Below are 16,042 nucleotides of genomic sequence, written 5' to 3' on the forward strand. Positions count from 1 at the left end.
AGTTATCAAATGACAATCATGATGGGAAAAACAACTGCAGTAAGATGTTGGCAAATTGTCAAAAGGTTCAAAAGGAATAAAAGTTAACAATCAACATAATTTTTTAAGCCAGCAACTCTGTAATTGTATTTGGTAAAGTTATTATTAATGTTTTTGAAAGGTATTATAAGCTATTATATTCTAATGATACAAATCCTTCTCGAGAAGCTTGTGATCAAAATTTCAAGAACATTCCTAAATTTAATATTAAGGACCTGAACTTTGCAAAATTGGAGTAAGATATTTCATTAGAACTATAGAACAAAGTAACAAGGCAATTCTATCATTAAAACATTCCAGAGTTCCTGGTCCAGATGGTTTATGCATTGAATTTTTGTGCACATTTTTTAACCTCTTCTCTTCTAAGATTGGATTTGTACCTGTTTTGTATCTGATTCGAAAACACTAGAAACTTTTCTTGAAATTTTAATTACACTAATCCTGATATTGGATAAGAAGTACACATTTTTCAAAAGGAGAGGTCCATTTCATTTATCAATTATTATTTAAAGGCTTTTTCAATTCGCTTTTGAAAAGATACTGACTGCTAGGTTAGAATCATTCAGTCCTTCATTAGCTAAACCTGATCACTCTGGCTTTGTTAAGGGTCGTTTAGTGTCCAACAATTCTAGAATGCTTTCAAATGTTATTCTTGACTGCCATTTCGTTAGATGCTGAGAAAGCATTTCATAAATTCAATTGATTGTTTTTAGTTAAGACTTTATTCTGGATTGGTTTTAGTTCAAAATTATTGTTATTATGGTACATGTTTTATATTCTGAACCTAAAGTAGTATATTTATTAATGTATCGTTGCCACTTTATTTTAAATGAGAACACATTTCTAGACAGGGGTGCTCTTTTTTCCTCTTTCCTTTTCCTTTTGGACTTAGAACGCTTTGTAGATTGTACCAGATGCAATTAGTCAATTTAAGGTATTACATTTTCTAATGAAGAACTTCTATTGTATATTGCAATTCCTGAGCATTCTGTTACCTACTTTAATAAAGAGATGGGCATATATTATAAGGTTTCTGAGTGCAATTTTAAACTACATGTATCATGGTATTCAATTTCAATGTAACCCAAAGACATTTGGGTTTCGAATGATATTAAATGTATTATACATTTGAACATATCCTTCAAGATTATTTTGCACTTGTTAGCTTAAAACTGGTCTTCATGGCATCTATCCTGGTGGGGTAGATTGATTCAAGTGATGATATTCCCAAATGTTCTATACATTTAATCTGTGTGAAAAATCCCTAAATCTATTTTTTAGAGAATTTACCTATTTTTTTGACTAAATGTGCGTGGAACAAAAAAAGTCTCAGACTTACCTTGTCTAAAATAAAGCTACAAATAGAAGGTGTTGTTCGATTTCCAGACTTTTGTTTTGCATTAAACAGGCGTATTCTTTGCTTCTTCAAATATATTAAGCACTTGCTCTCATCGGGTTAGCAGTGAGAATTACCTCCTCTCTTCATTTCACTTTTGAATAAATATTATTCATGTTGAAAACTCAAGTTACTTCCAATCTTAGACAGCATTGCAAATTTTAGATGAATTTTATTTAAAAACACTTTGAAGAAAGTTTTTTCCTTCCATCTTTTATTTGGTATATCTTGGGATAGCTAAATATATGATCAAGTAAAAGGAAAGAGTTGTACAATAAGGGACTTTCCTAGCTCCCATAAGGACTAAAATTCCTTTTAAAGACCTTCAATTGTCCTTTGATGTACACAATTGTTTTCAACTTGAATATAATCCTTTAAAGCATATGCTGAAATTTGTTTTTCCTTTATATGTTAGTGAATGCAACTATTTCTTCACCTAATATATTGTATATTATTGAGGGTGATTCCATCTCTAAGACTACATTAATTAATAAAGCATTGCACCAAAATACTTCTAAGTGTTCCAGATTAGGAATATAATATAATTAAAAAACAGATTTACCAGTTTCCTGGTCCATTTATGTATTGGATAAAACATAAAACATCTAAAATTGCAAACTATTGTGATCACACTGACACACGAACATGCTTTCATACATTGTGCACACTGTTCCCCATTGACTTCACCAACAGATGAGATACAAAATGACCTCTGAAGTGTTCTCATCTAGTTCGATTGAGCCCATCCACCCCTCCATTAAATTGTCGGGCGGATGTAGACAACTCGATGGTGAAGCATGGCACCTAGGTTAGTGTGTGAGGGTTAGTCTAAATTTTGATGACTAATTGGTCTCTTTTTGTGATGGACCCCATACCAAATACATTGCCCTAGGGATCCTCAGCATCACATGTTAGACAACCAAGGTAATTAGATGAATATTGTTACACTTGGGTACTTTCTAAAAACACAATAATAAAAAAGCATTAACCCTAAAAAAAAGGAATGGTATTTGAAAATATTATGTCAAAAACCTGATTTTTCCTGACACCCTTATGTTTACACAAATCTTTGTGAAACATGCCCTATAGCTTTAAACTAGTCCTAGTGCAGGGCCCTTATCGTGTGCTTCTTCACAGCATTTGAATGCATATCTGTACCTAACTTAACAAATTTATTGAGATCTTGCTCCGTGCAGGCTGGTTGCTTGAGGGATCCTGAATAAGGAGTTATTTTGCCATTTCTGTGTCATTCCATGACAACCAAAAATGGAACAAATCTAATGTTTGTTTTACTGGCTCACTAGACAAGTTCTGAAAAAAAGTTAAACCTTGACTAACAAATAACCTCTTTCGTCAGTCAGTAGTATATTTTATAGAGTGATTGGGGTTCTTCTATAATTCTTTCACACAACATTACTTGCTGTATGATTATCAGAAAAGACTGATTTATACACTTTAAATCAGCTCAATGTTTCTAGATGCCATTAAATATGGTGAAATACGCGAATAGCTATTTCAAAGTTGACGCTCCCATGGTACGATGGGGGCATTGCGCTCCCAGACATCCGACGGTACTATTGGGCCACGCAGCTGAGCGCGATCAACCATGGGTTTTACGGCCCTGCCCTCAGCCCTGGGTATGCCATGGATAGGTGGCTGCTGCGCGGCGGCAACTACTACAGGGCGTTGTATTCGCGGTCCTTAGACTCGTCCCTCACGGGGCCCACAGGTGTGGCGGTGCGCGTATGGAAGATGGCGACCGACTCGCTGGGCTGGAAGGATAGGCTAACCCTCGCTACCCCATTGTTTGAATCGGAAAGGTTGGGAAGACTCTGGCATACGAAGGGCTTTGATAAGTGGGATCTGATAGGTATATCCAAGGTGGGAGATGTGCTGCATAAGGGGAGGGTGAAGTCCTTCGAGGAGTTGCAGACTGAGTTTGAGCTAGGGCCCTCAGAGTATTTTAGGTATACCCAGCTGCGTCACGCCCTCCGATCAGTCCTCGTGGAGGGTGAGAAGGTGCCGGAGTCCTCTCCCCTTGAGGACCGAGTCCTTGATGGTCATATGCCCGAGAGCACGATTTCGCTCATATATAAGAAGTTGATAAACGTCCGGGCAGACTTGCTATTGGGGCTGAGAGAACAGTGGACCAGGGATGGCCTTGAGTTGGATAATGAGGACTGGCAGTCAGCGGTTTCTTCGCCTAAGGAGGTTGCGATCCCGTCGCGTCTGAGGCTGGTGCAGCTTAAAATACTGCACCGGGTGTATGTGACGGGGCCAAGGCTGGTCCACATGGGATTCTCGGAGGACGGCCTGTGCAGAAGGGGATGTGGTATGGTGGGTACTTTCCTGCACATCATTTGGGAATGTGGTGTCATTGTGGAGTTCTGGAGGAGAGTCCATGCAGTTATGGGGGAGGTGACGGGCATTGTGGTACAGCCGGAGGCGCGGTGTTGCCTCCTGAACGTCTGGGGGCCCACTGACCTCGATGAGGCGCAGACCCAATGGGTGACTCTGGGTAACATGGTAGCTAAAAGGGATATCGCGCGATTATGGGGCTCCTCGGGACCCCCTACACTGACCGCGTGGAAGGAGAACATGGATTGGAGCATGTTTAGGGAGAAGACGGTCTACTGCTCTATAGGTCGCCCCCGGAAGTGGCATGCCATCTGGGGGCGGTGGAACCAATACAGGGGGGGAATATGTCTTGCCCCGGACCTGGAACCTCCCGAGGAACAGCTTTCCCCCTGACCTACTTTCCAGCACAGTTTGGTTTTAGTAACCGTTCTGGGCCTCTGCTGTTCCCCTTCTTCCTCCGCACACAGTCTTATACTTAGTAGATGAGTGGGGTCCTGCCTCCCCGGGGGGCTTTCGCCATGGGCTTTCAATGTTCTGCCTTGCTGGGGTTTGTTGTGTGTTTTTTCTGTGTTTATTTAAAATTGGACCTTTGCATTACTCATCGAACTGTATTGGGGACACATCACTGTATCTAACTTGCAATGCTGCCGAACCTTCGGGCTGTTCGGCTGAATAGCTGTGTCCTGAATTTCGAAATAAAGGTTTTCAAAAAAAAAAACAAAAAAAAAAATATGGTGAAATAATATGATAATCTTTGATCTTTTCTTTGCACTTGCAGATACATTAAGTTTCGGTGAAATGAAATCTAACCAAATATACCATGCTGCATTAACAAACCCAATATTTTTATTTGGGATAGGAAATTGAATCCTGAAAAGAAGTGCATAGAAGAAGACCCACAAGCATCTTCAAAGTACTGGCCTGAAATTATGGCAGGAATCATACTAAGATTGTTTGTGTTATTCTCCAACTTTATGTTCTCCATGTCCAGCAACTTGCATCTTCCTACAAACACAGAATATACTGCAAACTTCTCACATAGCTCTCTGCTGAGTGTTCCCAAGAACTTACCACTGCAGACAACTATCTTGGATTTACAATCGAATAATATATCCATACTTGTGATGTCAGACTTCAGCTATTTATTGAAACTTAAAGTCCTAAACATGTCAAACAATAAATTGAGTGAGTTGGACAGCACCATTTTTACGATCAACAAAGAGTTGGTATACCTGGATCTGTCTCATAATCAGTTGACTGTTATTTATGGTCAGTTTAAAGAAGGGCTTCAACACCTGGATCTTTCATTTAATAATTTCAACTCTTTGTCCATGTGTGAAGCATTTAAAAATTTGATGCATCTGAAATATTTGGGGCTTGGTGCCACAAGGGTGCAAAAATCTGATTTAAAATGTTTTCAAAGTTTAAGGTTACACACTATACTTCTGGAGTTAGAGAATCTCTCTCATTATGAACCTGGTAGCCTACAAATGTTAAACACTCTGAAGCTTCAGCTTGTGCTCCCAAAAAAGAACATGGACCCCTACCTTCTTTTGTCTGATGCGGTCAACAGTGCACAAACTTTAGAACTCTCAAATATGAATTATGCAACGACACGCATAGATGCAGAAAGCTTAACAAATTCAAGGGTTTCTGATATCACTATGATCAATGTGACATTGAGCTGGAGTAATATTGTTAAGTTGTTGCAGGCCTTCTGGAAATCATCTGTCCAATTCCTAAAATTGGAGAAAATGACAATAATGGGAGCAATTGAAAGTGAATATTTTGATTACAGTTCAACTTTAATGCAAGAGGTGATGTTCCAAAATGTTACTGTTACGGATTACATATTTTCACAAGAGGTTGTATACAAATTTGTTTCTGAAATGAATATTCTAAGTTTGACAGTAAATCATGCCAATATTCTGTTTATGCTTTGCCCCTCCAAACCTAGCATATTTAGAAGTTTGAAGTTTGCACACAACGCACTGACAGATGATATTTATCAGGATTGCAGCAATTTAACTAATTTAGAATCATTAATGTTACCATGGAATAAATTAAAGAAGTTATCTAAAGTAAGCTCTATGACCACCCATATGATCTCTCTGCAGAATTTGGATGTGAGCCACAATTCTTTGCAGTTCGAGACGGGTGAAGACTGTCATTGGCCAGAAAACATTATTAATTTAGACTTGTCTGAAAATCAATTGACCGAATCTGTTTTCATATGTTTGCCAATAACTGTCAAAAAGCTTGATCTCCACAGTAACCAGATTGACCACATCTCCTGGGAAATAAGACAGTTTGCAGCTCTAGAAGATCTGAATCTTGCATCTAATCGACTAAAGGCTCTTCCTGATTGCCGCCCCTTCAGCAATCTTGTTGTAATAAATGTGGCAAAGAATTCCATTCAGACACCCTCACCTGATTCTCTTTATAGCTGCCTGACTGTAAAGACAATACAGGCAGAACATAATCCATTTCAGTGTAATTGTGACATAAGGGAGTTTGTTTATCGAGAAAAAGAATCATCTGCACGGTTGCCAAAATGGCCTGAGTCTTACCGATGCGAGTATCCAGAAACCCTTAAGGGAACCTTACTGCAGGACTTTCAAATGTCTGAATTATCCTGCAATAGATCACTTTTAATTGTTCTGATTTTCATTACTGTTGCCATCTTAACATTGTCTTTGTTTTGCCTGTGCAAATACATGGACATTCCTTGGTATATGAAGATGATATGGCATTGGACACAAACAAGGCGCAGGACTAAAAAAAGCAGGAGCACACAGCAGAACCTGCAACAGAACTTTGCTTTCCATGCCTTTGTCTCATATAGTGAACATGACTCATCATGGGTGAAGGAATGCCTCTTGCCAAATTTGGAGAGGGAAGATGGGTCTATACAGATCTGCCAACATGAGAGGAACTTTGTTGCAGGAAAAAGTATTGTTGAAAATATTATTAACTGTATAGATAAAAGCTTCAAATCCATCTTCGTTCTGTCACCTAATTTTATCCAGAGTGAGTGGTGCCATTATGAGCTCTATTTTGCCCAACACAAAGTGTTTACTGAAAACTCTGATGACTTAATTCTTATTTTATTAGAACCCATCCCAAAGTATCTAATTCCTGCCAGATATCATAAGCTGAAGGCTCTCATGGCTCGTAGAACCTACTTAGAGTGGCCAAAGGAAAAAGGAAAGCAACGGCTTTTTTGGGCCAACCTGAGGGCAGCAATTACCATTAACCTGGTTGAGTCTGACGAAGAGTTGATCACATAGGGCACGGGTGATAGAATCCAGAATTAAGTGGTACCTGTGTTCTCTGTCAGCCATTCCCTCTGGAAGTACAGATACCATTGTGTGTTGTTGATGCACCAAATATTGTTGCTATTAACATTGTCACACAAATCTGTAGTCTAGCTTCCAGATTTGAGGAGATGTGCACCTCTTGTGACTATCATTCATAACATGTGAATGAGTGGTTGGAAATGGATGCACAACCAAGCTTCAAGGTGCTTTGAGTAACCTATCAAATATGTTAAAACCACTATTACTTTGCAAACACAGTTGGTAAGTTTCTCTACCTTGATGATACAATTTGGTTGTGTAGTGAAAGCCCCACCTAGTCACTCTTGGTATATTGGAATTCCTTACCATGTGCAAAGGGATAAAGTTACAATGGCCTCATGTGAGTGGAGCTAAAGCCTCAGTAACCAAGTGTGGGCAGTTTTACTCTGGGTACAGCTTACTGTCAGCTAGGCTCCATGTTATACTACTTCTAGAAAGGCAAGGTCACATCAGATTACATGAGGGAGAGTGATACATCAGTATACAATCTGTCACCATCTTAGTGTACCATCTAAGAACTACAGAAGTGTGATTACTTTCAACATTCCTCTGTTGGGTCTTTTATGCAAAAAGCCTCTTTCCCAGTGCGCTCACCATAATTGTCAATTTCGCTTTCATTATCACTAATACCCAACAGTACACACAATATATTACTTTAAACCTGTACTGTCTCTGATTTGCTAGTCCACTTCTTAACTCCCATATGTAAAATTGTGATTTCAGGGTCAGCCCATTCGCTTATATCCGTGTTTCATTTTTCCACACTCAGGTCCTCAGTAGATTTCAAGGACATTGGCAATTTTCCAATACCATGGCAAGCTATATGAATTTAATACTTACTTTTTTGGGCGGGGGCTGTTTTTGTCACAATAAACAAACTTCAGGCTTTCCAAATATTATTCTAACTTTAGTCACTGCCATCAGTTGGGCAGTTCTATTGTAGATGCTGTGCATCTCGGGCAGGGCGACCCGATACCTGGGTGTATCTTACTCAGTTTTCAAGTAGTCAAGTGAGTTCTTTGAACAAATTGAACGTTGCAAGTTGATAGAGTGTGTTTCTCAATATCCTAGGTATGTAACTTAGTATTAGGCTCCAGTCAACTTCTTTTATTTCTAAGCCCATATCCAAACCTCATATCTCCTATAGTCCTTCTTGCAACCTCCGTCCCAGTTAGTTATGCTCAAGATAATACAGTTCTTGCCTTCCTGCTTTACCCAATGTACACAGCAATTGAGGAACTCCGAATGTGGGTGGTTCTGTTTCCTTTTCCCTCCAGATTTGTTGTAGAGTTTTAATCATTGCAAGAGCAGTTCCTCCGTGAGAGTGAGGGAACGTCGCACGCTAAAAAAATGCCCTGAGCAGCTGAAAAATAAAATAGTGAAAAGGGTTATTTATTACCATTTTATTTTTCAGCAACTCGTCCTGAAGCGAGTGTCAGGATGGGGCGGGGCAATTGCTGCGGAGTGGCAACAGGGAGATGTGCGCTTATTTTTAAAGTGTACATGTCCCTTTGGCCGGCTGTCTTGTGACAGCCAATCAGACATTCTCATTTAAAACAAACTTCTCTAACCTAGCTGTCTTTTACATGTAAATTAGAGAAAGCACAGGCCTCCAGCGCTCTTAAGAGTGCCTTGAGAGGCTGCTCCCTCCAGTCTTGACGCTTCTCTCATACTGTTTAACAGCATTAGAGCAGCACCAAGATTGGGTAGGGCAGTCTATTGGGTCTGGAGTTTCGAGGAGAGAAGACACCCGGGGATAGAGGACTTTGTGCAGCAATTCAAAAAGGGAAGTGCCAATTTAGAAAAATTATTTTGATACCACCCGTATTTTGCTTGCTTCATCACTCTAAATACATGCCAGCTGCCACTGAGTCCTTGTTGAAAACTTAAAAAATATTCCCGGTGGAATATCATGATCTCAAACAAGATAATGAAATGGTTGAATAATTCCGTAATTAAAAAAAAACCTCTCTCACCGTCCTAATAGCTCCGTTCGCCCATATTATTGAATGTCAGGTTATGTTTTTTTGAGGCTGAGTACACTGTCAAGCAGAAAATTGGGGGCACATGCTGCAGTCAAATGGGCCCTTTTTAAAGTTCATCCAAGAGGAGGCTGACACTGACTGACACATTGAGGGTGTTGCCGCTCCTTTTTATTGTGTTCGATCACTAAGCACTGATCTGCATCACACAATGCTCCTTTTTTCAGGAAATGTGTCTATTTTTGAATTATATGTAAAATGCTTTTCATTCCTTCTTTACAAACATTTCTTACGATTAGATTTTGTTCCATGTGTGCTTATGCAATGCAGCATATTCAGCAAATATCGTGGTCTGTACATGCATTTTTTTTATTTGTGGGAAAATTACAGTGTTTTTCCTCATGACAGCTGTATAGATTAATAAAGAGCAGTTTTGCAATATTGGAACACATTTGAAACCTAACTGAGATCTTTGTGCTTCTTCACAGTACCAATCTTTGATTCTAGTTCTGCTTCCTGAAAAATAGTACAATAAACTGTTATTCTCTCAGTTACTAAAACATCAGGTAAAAAACTGTAAATTATCATGTAAGTACAGGAGTTTTTTTCATTCATCCAAAAATTCAATTGCCCTCTTCTTTGCGTCTGCTCCTCAACCTCTGCCACAATTGTTGCCCCTTGCTTTCACTTCCGTATCAGTTAGATCAGCAATGGTTGTCCCCCTCTTAAAGAAGGCCGGTGCGGACACTTTGAACTTGTCCAATTTCAGACCCATATCCTTGCTGCCTTTTTTCTCAAAGGTACTGGAAAGACATATCAATTCTCAGTTAAATCAACTAGTGGAAAGTTCGGAATTTTTACATCCTTCTCAATCCGGCTTTCGAGCACACTATTCTACTGAGACCGCTCTCCTCGGGGTTACGGAGAGGCTGCGGCACGGTATTGATCGAGGGGAAACATCTGCACTCATCCTATTGGATTTGAGTGCGGCCTTCGATACCGTGTCCCATTCTATTCTTTTAAATTCCCTCCGGTCCCTAGGAGTGGATGGCCCTGCACTTGCCTGGATTGCCTCATTTTTGAGTGAGCGCACTTTTCAAGTCTTTTCGGCGAAAGCCTCCTCAGCCATCTGTTCATCGGCACATGGCGTTCCCCAGGGGTCTATACTTAGTCCTCTACTATTTAACATCTATGTTAGACCCCTGGCTACCATCGCCGAGGACGCTGGGTTGACAATCTTTTCATACGCCGATGACACACAGATTGTCTTTTCTCTTTCCAGCAGTGAAGGCAACCGTGACTCTGTTCTGAAAAATGGATTATCGCGTGTCGCCGAATGGATGCAAATGCATCTCCTTAAGTTGAATGGCGACAAGACGGAGGTCGTCATTTTGGGAAAGAACAAAGAGTTATGGGGCTCTCAGCACTGGCCAAGTAATATGGGACCCCTTCCACAACCGGTCTCTGTAGTCCGTAACCTTGGTTTTCTTATAGATGACAAGTTATCCATGAGACAGCAAGCCACCAAGGTTGCCTCCACTTGTTTTGCCATCTTAAGATGGCTGCAGAAAATTTTGTGGATGCTTCCTCACTCCACTCAGAGAACTGTCGTACAAGCGTTAGTCATATCTCGCCTTGATTACGGTAATGTTCTCTATTTTGGCGCCGACGTTTCTACCTTAAATAAACTCCAGGTGGTACAAAACTCGGCGGCACGACTCCTCTGCAATTTACCATGGAGATCCTCGGCGGCACAGGCCCTCCGCGACCTGCATTGGTTGAGAATCCCTAGTCGCATAAAATTTAAAGCCCTGTGCTATCTTTTCAAGATCAAACATGGCGTGGCCCCAAAATACTTAAAGAGTCTTGTTCAAGCCTATAAACCTACCCGCTTGCTACGATCTTCGGCAAATGGCGATTTTGTTGTTCCAAGATTTAAACTTGTTAGAATGGGTGGTCGGTCCTTCTCCTATCTGGGACCCAAATTTTGGAACACATTGCCTACTGCCCTTAAGTTGGAAGCCAACTTGTTTGGTTTCAGAAAAAAAACTGAAGACCCTGCTTTTTTAATAGCCTTCTTGCTATTTTAACTGGTGCTGACATGGTATTGTGTTCTCTCTTTCTTCTTTAGTCTATCCCTGGCGCCGGGAAACCCACTGTGGGTAGCTGTTGCGCATTATAAGTTCTATAAAATAAATAAAAATAAATAGAGCGACGCACACACCCAGACACACAGAACACGTCCAATGTCCAGCCGCTAAAACATGGCATGAATGCACGTGGCCTATGACAGCCGTGTCTGCCATATAGGAGCAAGCTTCCTGCTTAAATCCGTCCAACGGTTTTTACAGAAGAATCCGCGAGCACTCCAAACGCTTTACGAATTACACTTATCAGTGGTTTATTTTTGAAAATGGCAGACTTGCTCTTGCGTTTCTACTCAAGACAAACACCTTTGTTAGCCCATACTTGGAGCAGAGGGTTATAGCTCGGATATTGCATAAAAAAGTGGAGGGGCCCAAAAGTTGTCCCTCGAGCCAGCAGGTGGTGTTCCTGAATGACAGGGTTGCCCAATACCAAGGCTACCTCGCCTTGATTCCAACTCATGTCTCTTTCATCCAAAACCATACTCACCCTCTCATTTTATCTCACTCTTTTCTTTTCTTTCTGTACTTCCCTCTTTCTCTCTTTTCTACTTTTCTCTCTGTTTATCTGGGCCAGTCCGAGCCCCAAAAATGAGCACTGGTGAGCCCCACCTGCAACCACCAGCACAAAGTAAGCACTGGCTGCGTAATCAACGTTCCGGAAGGCACTTGGTGGCACAGCTTTTCCATTCGACGCAGGGCAAGGAGCCTGTTTTATGTACTTCTAACACATTAGTATTGTCTAGCTTCTACTTTTGTCAAATGGCTTGCTTGGTGTAAGAAGGGGGCAGCTGTGAATCTGTAATTGCTACAATTTAATGTGTCCATTATAACTGCAGATTTGAACATGCATGTTTTAACAGGCATGACTTATTTTCTGTTTTATGGAAGTGTAGACGTTTTATGCATTCATAAAATTGTGCATTATTAATATTGTGTAAAATGTCAGTTTACATTCAAAGTTACATGCGTATAGTTTGATGCTATTGTCTGAAATGAACTCATTATGACATGTTAAGGTGTCTTTTTTGACTTAGTTGAACTAGTTAGGCTTCAATGTCATCTTCTTTAAAATGTTTCGCTGTGCACATTCACTGTTTATTATTTCTTCAGCACACAGTCCAGCAGAATCATGTTTGTTTTATTTCCATCTGTGTTGTTCATGCTGTTCTCGAAGAAAATGTTCTATCATGGGCTCAGTAATGTTACAAACACCCAAGATCCCTTCCACTAGCTCACTGTACTGTATTCATTCACAATATTTTACTGTTGTTATTTAACTAGTTTGCACTGCCATCTCCAGATAACAGCATGGAGAGACTGAATCAATACTCATGTATTGGGATGATGCTTAGATGGTAAGGTAAAATGACGTTTAATAGAACTGTGCTCTGATTTGCTGAAATGATAACTCTTTTACTCATTCGATGATTTAGCACTTTATATGTTAGTCTATGAGAAGATTTCCTATTTAAACCCTTGAATTTGGGGGTGAGCTAGAACCATCCTGAGACGTTTCCAATGGTACAAAGGATGCTGTCTCTTTTTTATTGATTTTGCTGCTCATTTGAGAGATTTTCAGATTTTATTTTTTATTATGTTTTGTCGTATCCCTGAGAGCCTTTGTGGCATTGGCTTTATACATTTCAATTCACAAGTTTCATATACTGCACTTTTAAATTTGTGTAATAAAGTTTAATAAAAGGTTCTAATTCCACCCTAGAACTTAGTTACTGAATCTGTCCTTACTTAGCTATATGTATTGTTGATATGCTCTCTGGTGCCTTGTTTTGTGACACCTTGCGTCATTTTATTGAGGTTTTTTTGTTTGTTTATGTTTTAATCAAGTTTTAAACACTGGGTAAAAAAGCTACAATAAGTATTGCCATCCCACAACATGTATCATTATGTAAAAATCAGCAGTGCTTACATTAAACAATGATAGCAGTCTCCCTCCAGGAGAATTGTATGCAATTATGCGATCTGCTAAAGTGGTGGGTATCATCATGTTGGAGCCTGATATGTTTCACATCTCAATCCCCTGGTACATCACCAGAGCAGATGCTGCGTACTAGCTCATGATGCACGCTGTGCGGAGAAGAGCATAAAGGAAGCCCATATTTCTTTGGGTTGGTTTTTCTCAAGCATAAGCTTCCAGTATTCCTCTAGGCCTTGCTGGATGGTTTCGGGCAGGCATGTCATCCCCAGTGCATGGCTACCCTCCGCCTAGCCAGGAAAAGCAGCATGGTCATTCGTCGGAGTGTAAAAGCCACAATATCTTTGACATAACCAAGAAGAGCAACCAGGTTGGTCCGTGGCACAGATTCAGATTGAATTACTTTATTTAGACATTCAAGTCCATTAAAGTGTCGACAACATGATGTAGAAAAGTGCACAGATAAAAAAATATTAAAATATGGTCAGCAGATTGGCGATGTTACTTTATACATTTCTATCATTTTGTAAAAGGCGTTAAAAAAAGCGAGTGAGACTCATAGCATACTACATTGGTAAACAAGTTACTACAAGCTTGGGTGTAAGATGATGGTTAGCATAGAGCTATTTTCCCAGAGCGCCTCATAAACCCAGATTACTAGAGAATGTACACATGTATAATTCTGTCAACTTTGACCTTAGACTTAGACATCATAGCTTACACTGCGACAAACTAAGATGTTTGAACAATACAGCAGTATTTGTCTAGATGTTCTAGACCTAAGATAAAAACATTTCAATACAACTGCCGGGTTTTCCAAAATAAGAAGCAGGTTAATCAGGGCCTAAGATTATTGCTGCTATGCAGGAATTGTCAAGTCCTGTGCTCTAAGGGGTAGAAGAACTAGAAGTAATGTGAACCGGCTGAAGTAAATTGTAAAGTACTATGTTTTTAAAATAAAAGTGCTGGACCCAAAACAAACTTGCCATTAAAATTGTGTTTCACAGGTGAATTCACATGGAATTATGCAAAAACATTGTACCATAAACAGACTCTGATCATTATATTCCTGAACCGGTAGGATAGGTGAGGTATGTCAAGAGGAATCAATGACAGATAATAGTCTCATATAAAGTTCTTGTTGGAGTGTTTGAGTGGCACCCTTCACCTAGCAGCCCACCCGCATTGTTTTGTATGACCCATAGTTCTGCTGATAAAATCTACACAGAAAGCCACAAGAGGTCTACACTACTGATGATGAAAGACAGGCACAAGGCCTCAAGTCTCTGTCCATTTGATTCTGTCTTGCTTTTGGGACATGAGGCAGAGGATCATGTAATGAGCAATCTCAAATTGTTATGTTCCTGATGGTGGCAGGATAGGAGAGGGGGAACGACAACCATCTCCTAGCAGCCTAACTGCTTTATACTCACATGATCCTTTGTCCACCAAATAAAGTTGACGCAAAGAAGGGCTTGGTCTCTGAGAGAGGGGTGTGTGGCAAAGTTCCTTGATGCTTTATCCACTCTGTTCAGATATTTTGTGAGACTGGATATAGATTGTGGATGTGCTTCATCCAAGAAAGATTTAATAGCCGCCTGGATTGACAGTATCCCTTTGTTAAGCAGGAAGTGGCGAAGAAACCTTCTGCGTTCATAAATTAAATGCGGGGCAGATGCAAATAAGACATGACAATGTCTCCTGAATCAGGCTGCATTGACAACACTTGTTGATGGCAGTTTGAGGCACCCAGGGCAGCAGTAGATCTAATGATGAGAAACATCCCTTGCATAGCTGACAAAGCTTGATTTTGCAATATGCTGAAAATGATACAGTGATATATTTTTGGATCCATCTTTGAGCATAACTGCTGATAACAAGATCAACGTGCTTTCCTCTCATGACGTTCTTGCTATCGGACATAAAAAAATAAATAAATCTAAACCTTTTTATTTAGAGCTGCTCTGAACAGTTGGTGAGGTAGATGTTGGTTCTACAGAGTGGCTGCACTTTTTAAATCCAGGGCTTCTGTGAATGCTATTAGCCAAGGATTGTGGTTTGGCGAGTTGCTTGCAGATGTTACCTCCGACCAATTTAGATTTCTTAGACTGCTTTAGCAGCTCATAGAGAGAGCATATACTTCAAGAAACTGGCTTTCTGTACAAGATGTTGGTCATTCAGTTTAAATTCCAGCATAATCTGGGCTGTGAAGTATTATATGGGAGCTTAAACAAGGCCCTGAAGATTCCACACTGAGCGTTGTTCAGAAATGCACCTAATTTCCCTGAAAATGCTTGTGTGCCATATGCCGATGTCGGGATAGGTTTGCCATTAATTATGTTCAGCAATGGTTCCAGATTAGGCTGTTTTTGTGGTTTTGAATATTGTTTGAAAAGCAAATTGTAAAGAAGTGGATTTTGGCTTTAATGAGCTGAGGTGTGTTAGATAGCCTCCTTTCTTGTCCAGCCAGCATCCCAGGTATTTGTATTTGATTTAATCAACGGATGGTTGTTCAGAAACTAGACGCCAGGTTTATTCAGTTTCTTGCCAAATATTAGGATGTTTGTTTTTTCAAAATGTATCGGCATTCTGTTTGAACTGCTGTGAGTGTTGATCAATCTTTGTAGCCCCTTCGCCATTTGGTTTAAAAGGACTACATCGTCTGCGTAAAGCAGTGTTGTTATGAGTTGATTTGTCAGTTTTGACATGTGGTTGGTACCAGATCGCACATAAAAAAATTAAAGAGGGCTGGGGCTAATATGCACCCTTGTTTGAGGCCTTGTTCAATTTTTATCTTGCTGGAAATTGCTGTTTTATTTCCCAGTTTT

At 40.1% G+C, this 16,042-nt stretch overlaps 1 protein-coding gene across 1 annotated transcript in view; it reads left to right on the forward strand.

Moving 5' to 3' along the window:
* Nucleotides 1–13,000, forward strand: part of TLR1 (toll like receptor 1) — a 76,816-nt gene extending 63,816 nt beyond the window's left edge. The window contains exon 3 of the mRNA XM_085642274.1: nt 4,653–13,000. Coding sequence (XP_085498400.1) covers nt 4,723–7,083 — 2,361 coding nt within the window. The 5' untranslated portion in view covers nt 4,653–4,722 and the 3' untranslated portion in view covers nt 7,084–13,000. The remainder of the gene's footprint in view (nt 1–4,652) is intronic.
* The last annotated feature ends 3,042 nt before the right edge of the window (nt 13,001–16,042 follow it).

Source organism: Triturus cristatus, chromosome 2_2 (genome assembly GCF_964204655.1).
Source record: "Triturus cristatus chromosome 2_2, aTriCri1.1, whole genome shotgun sequence".
Classification (NCBI taxonomy): Eukaryota; Metazoa; Chordata; class Amphibia; order Caudata; family Salamandridae; genus Triturus; species Triturus cristatus.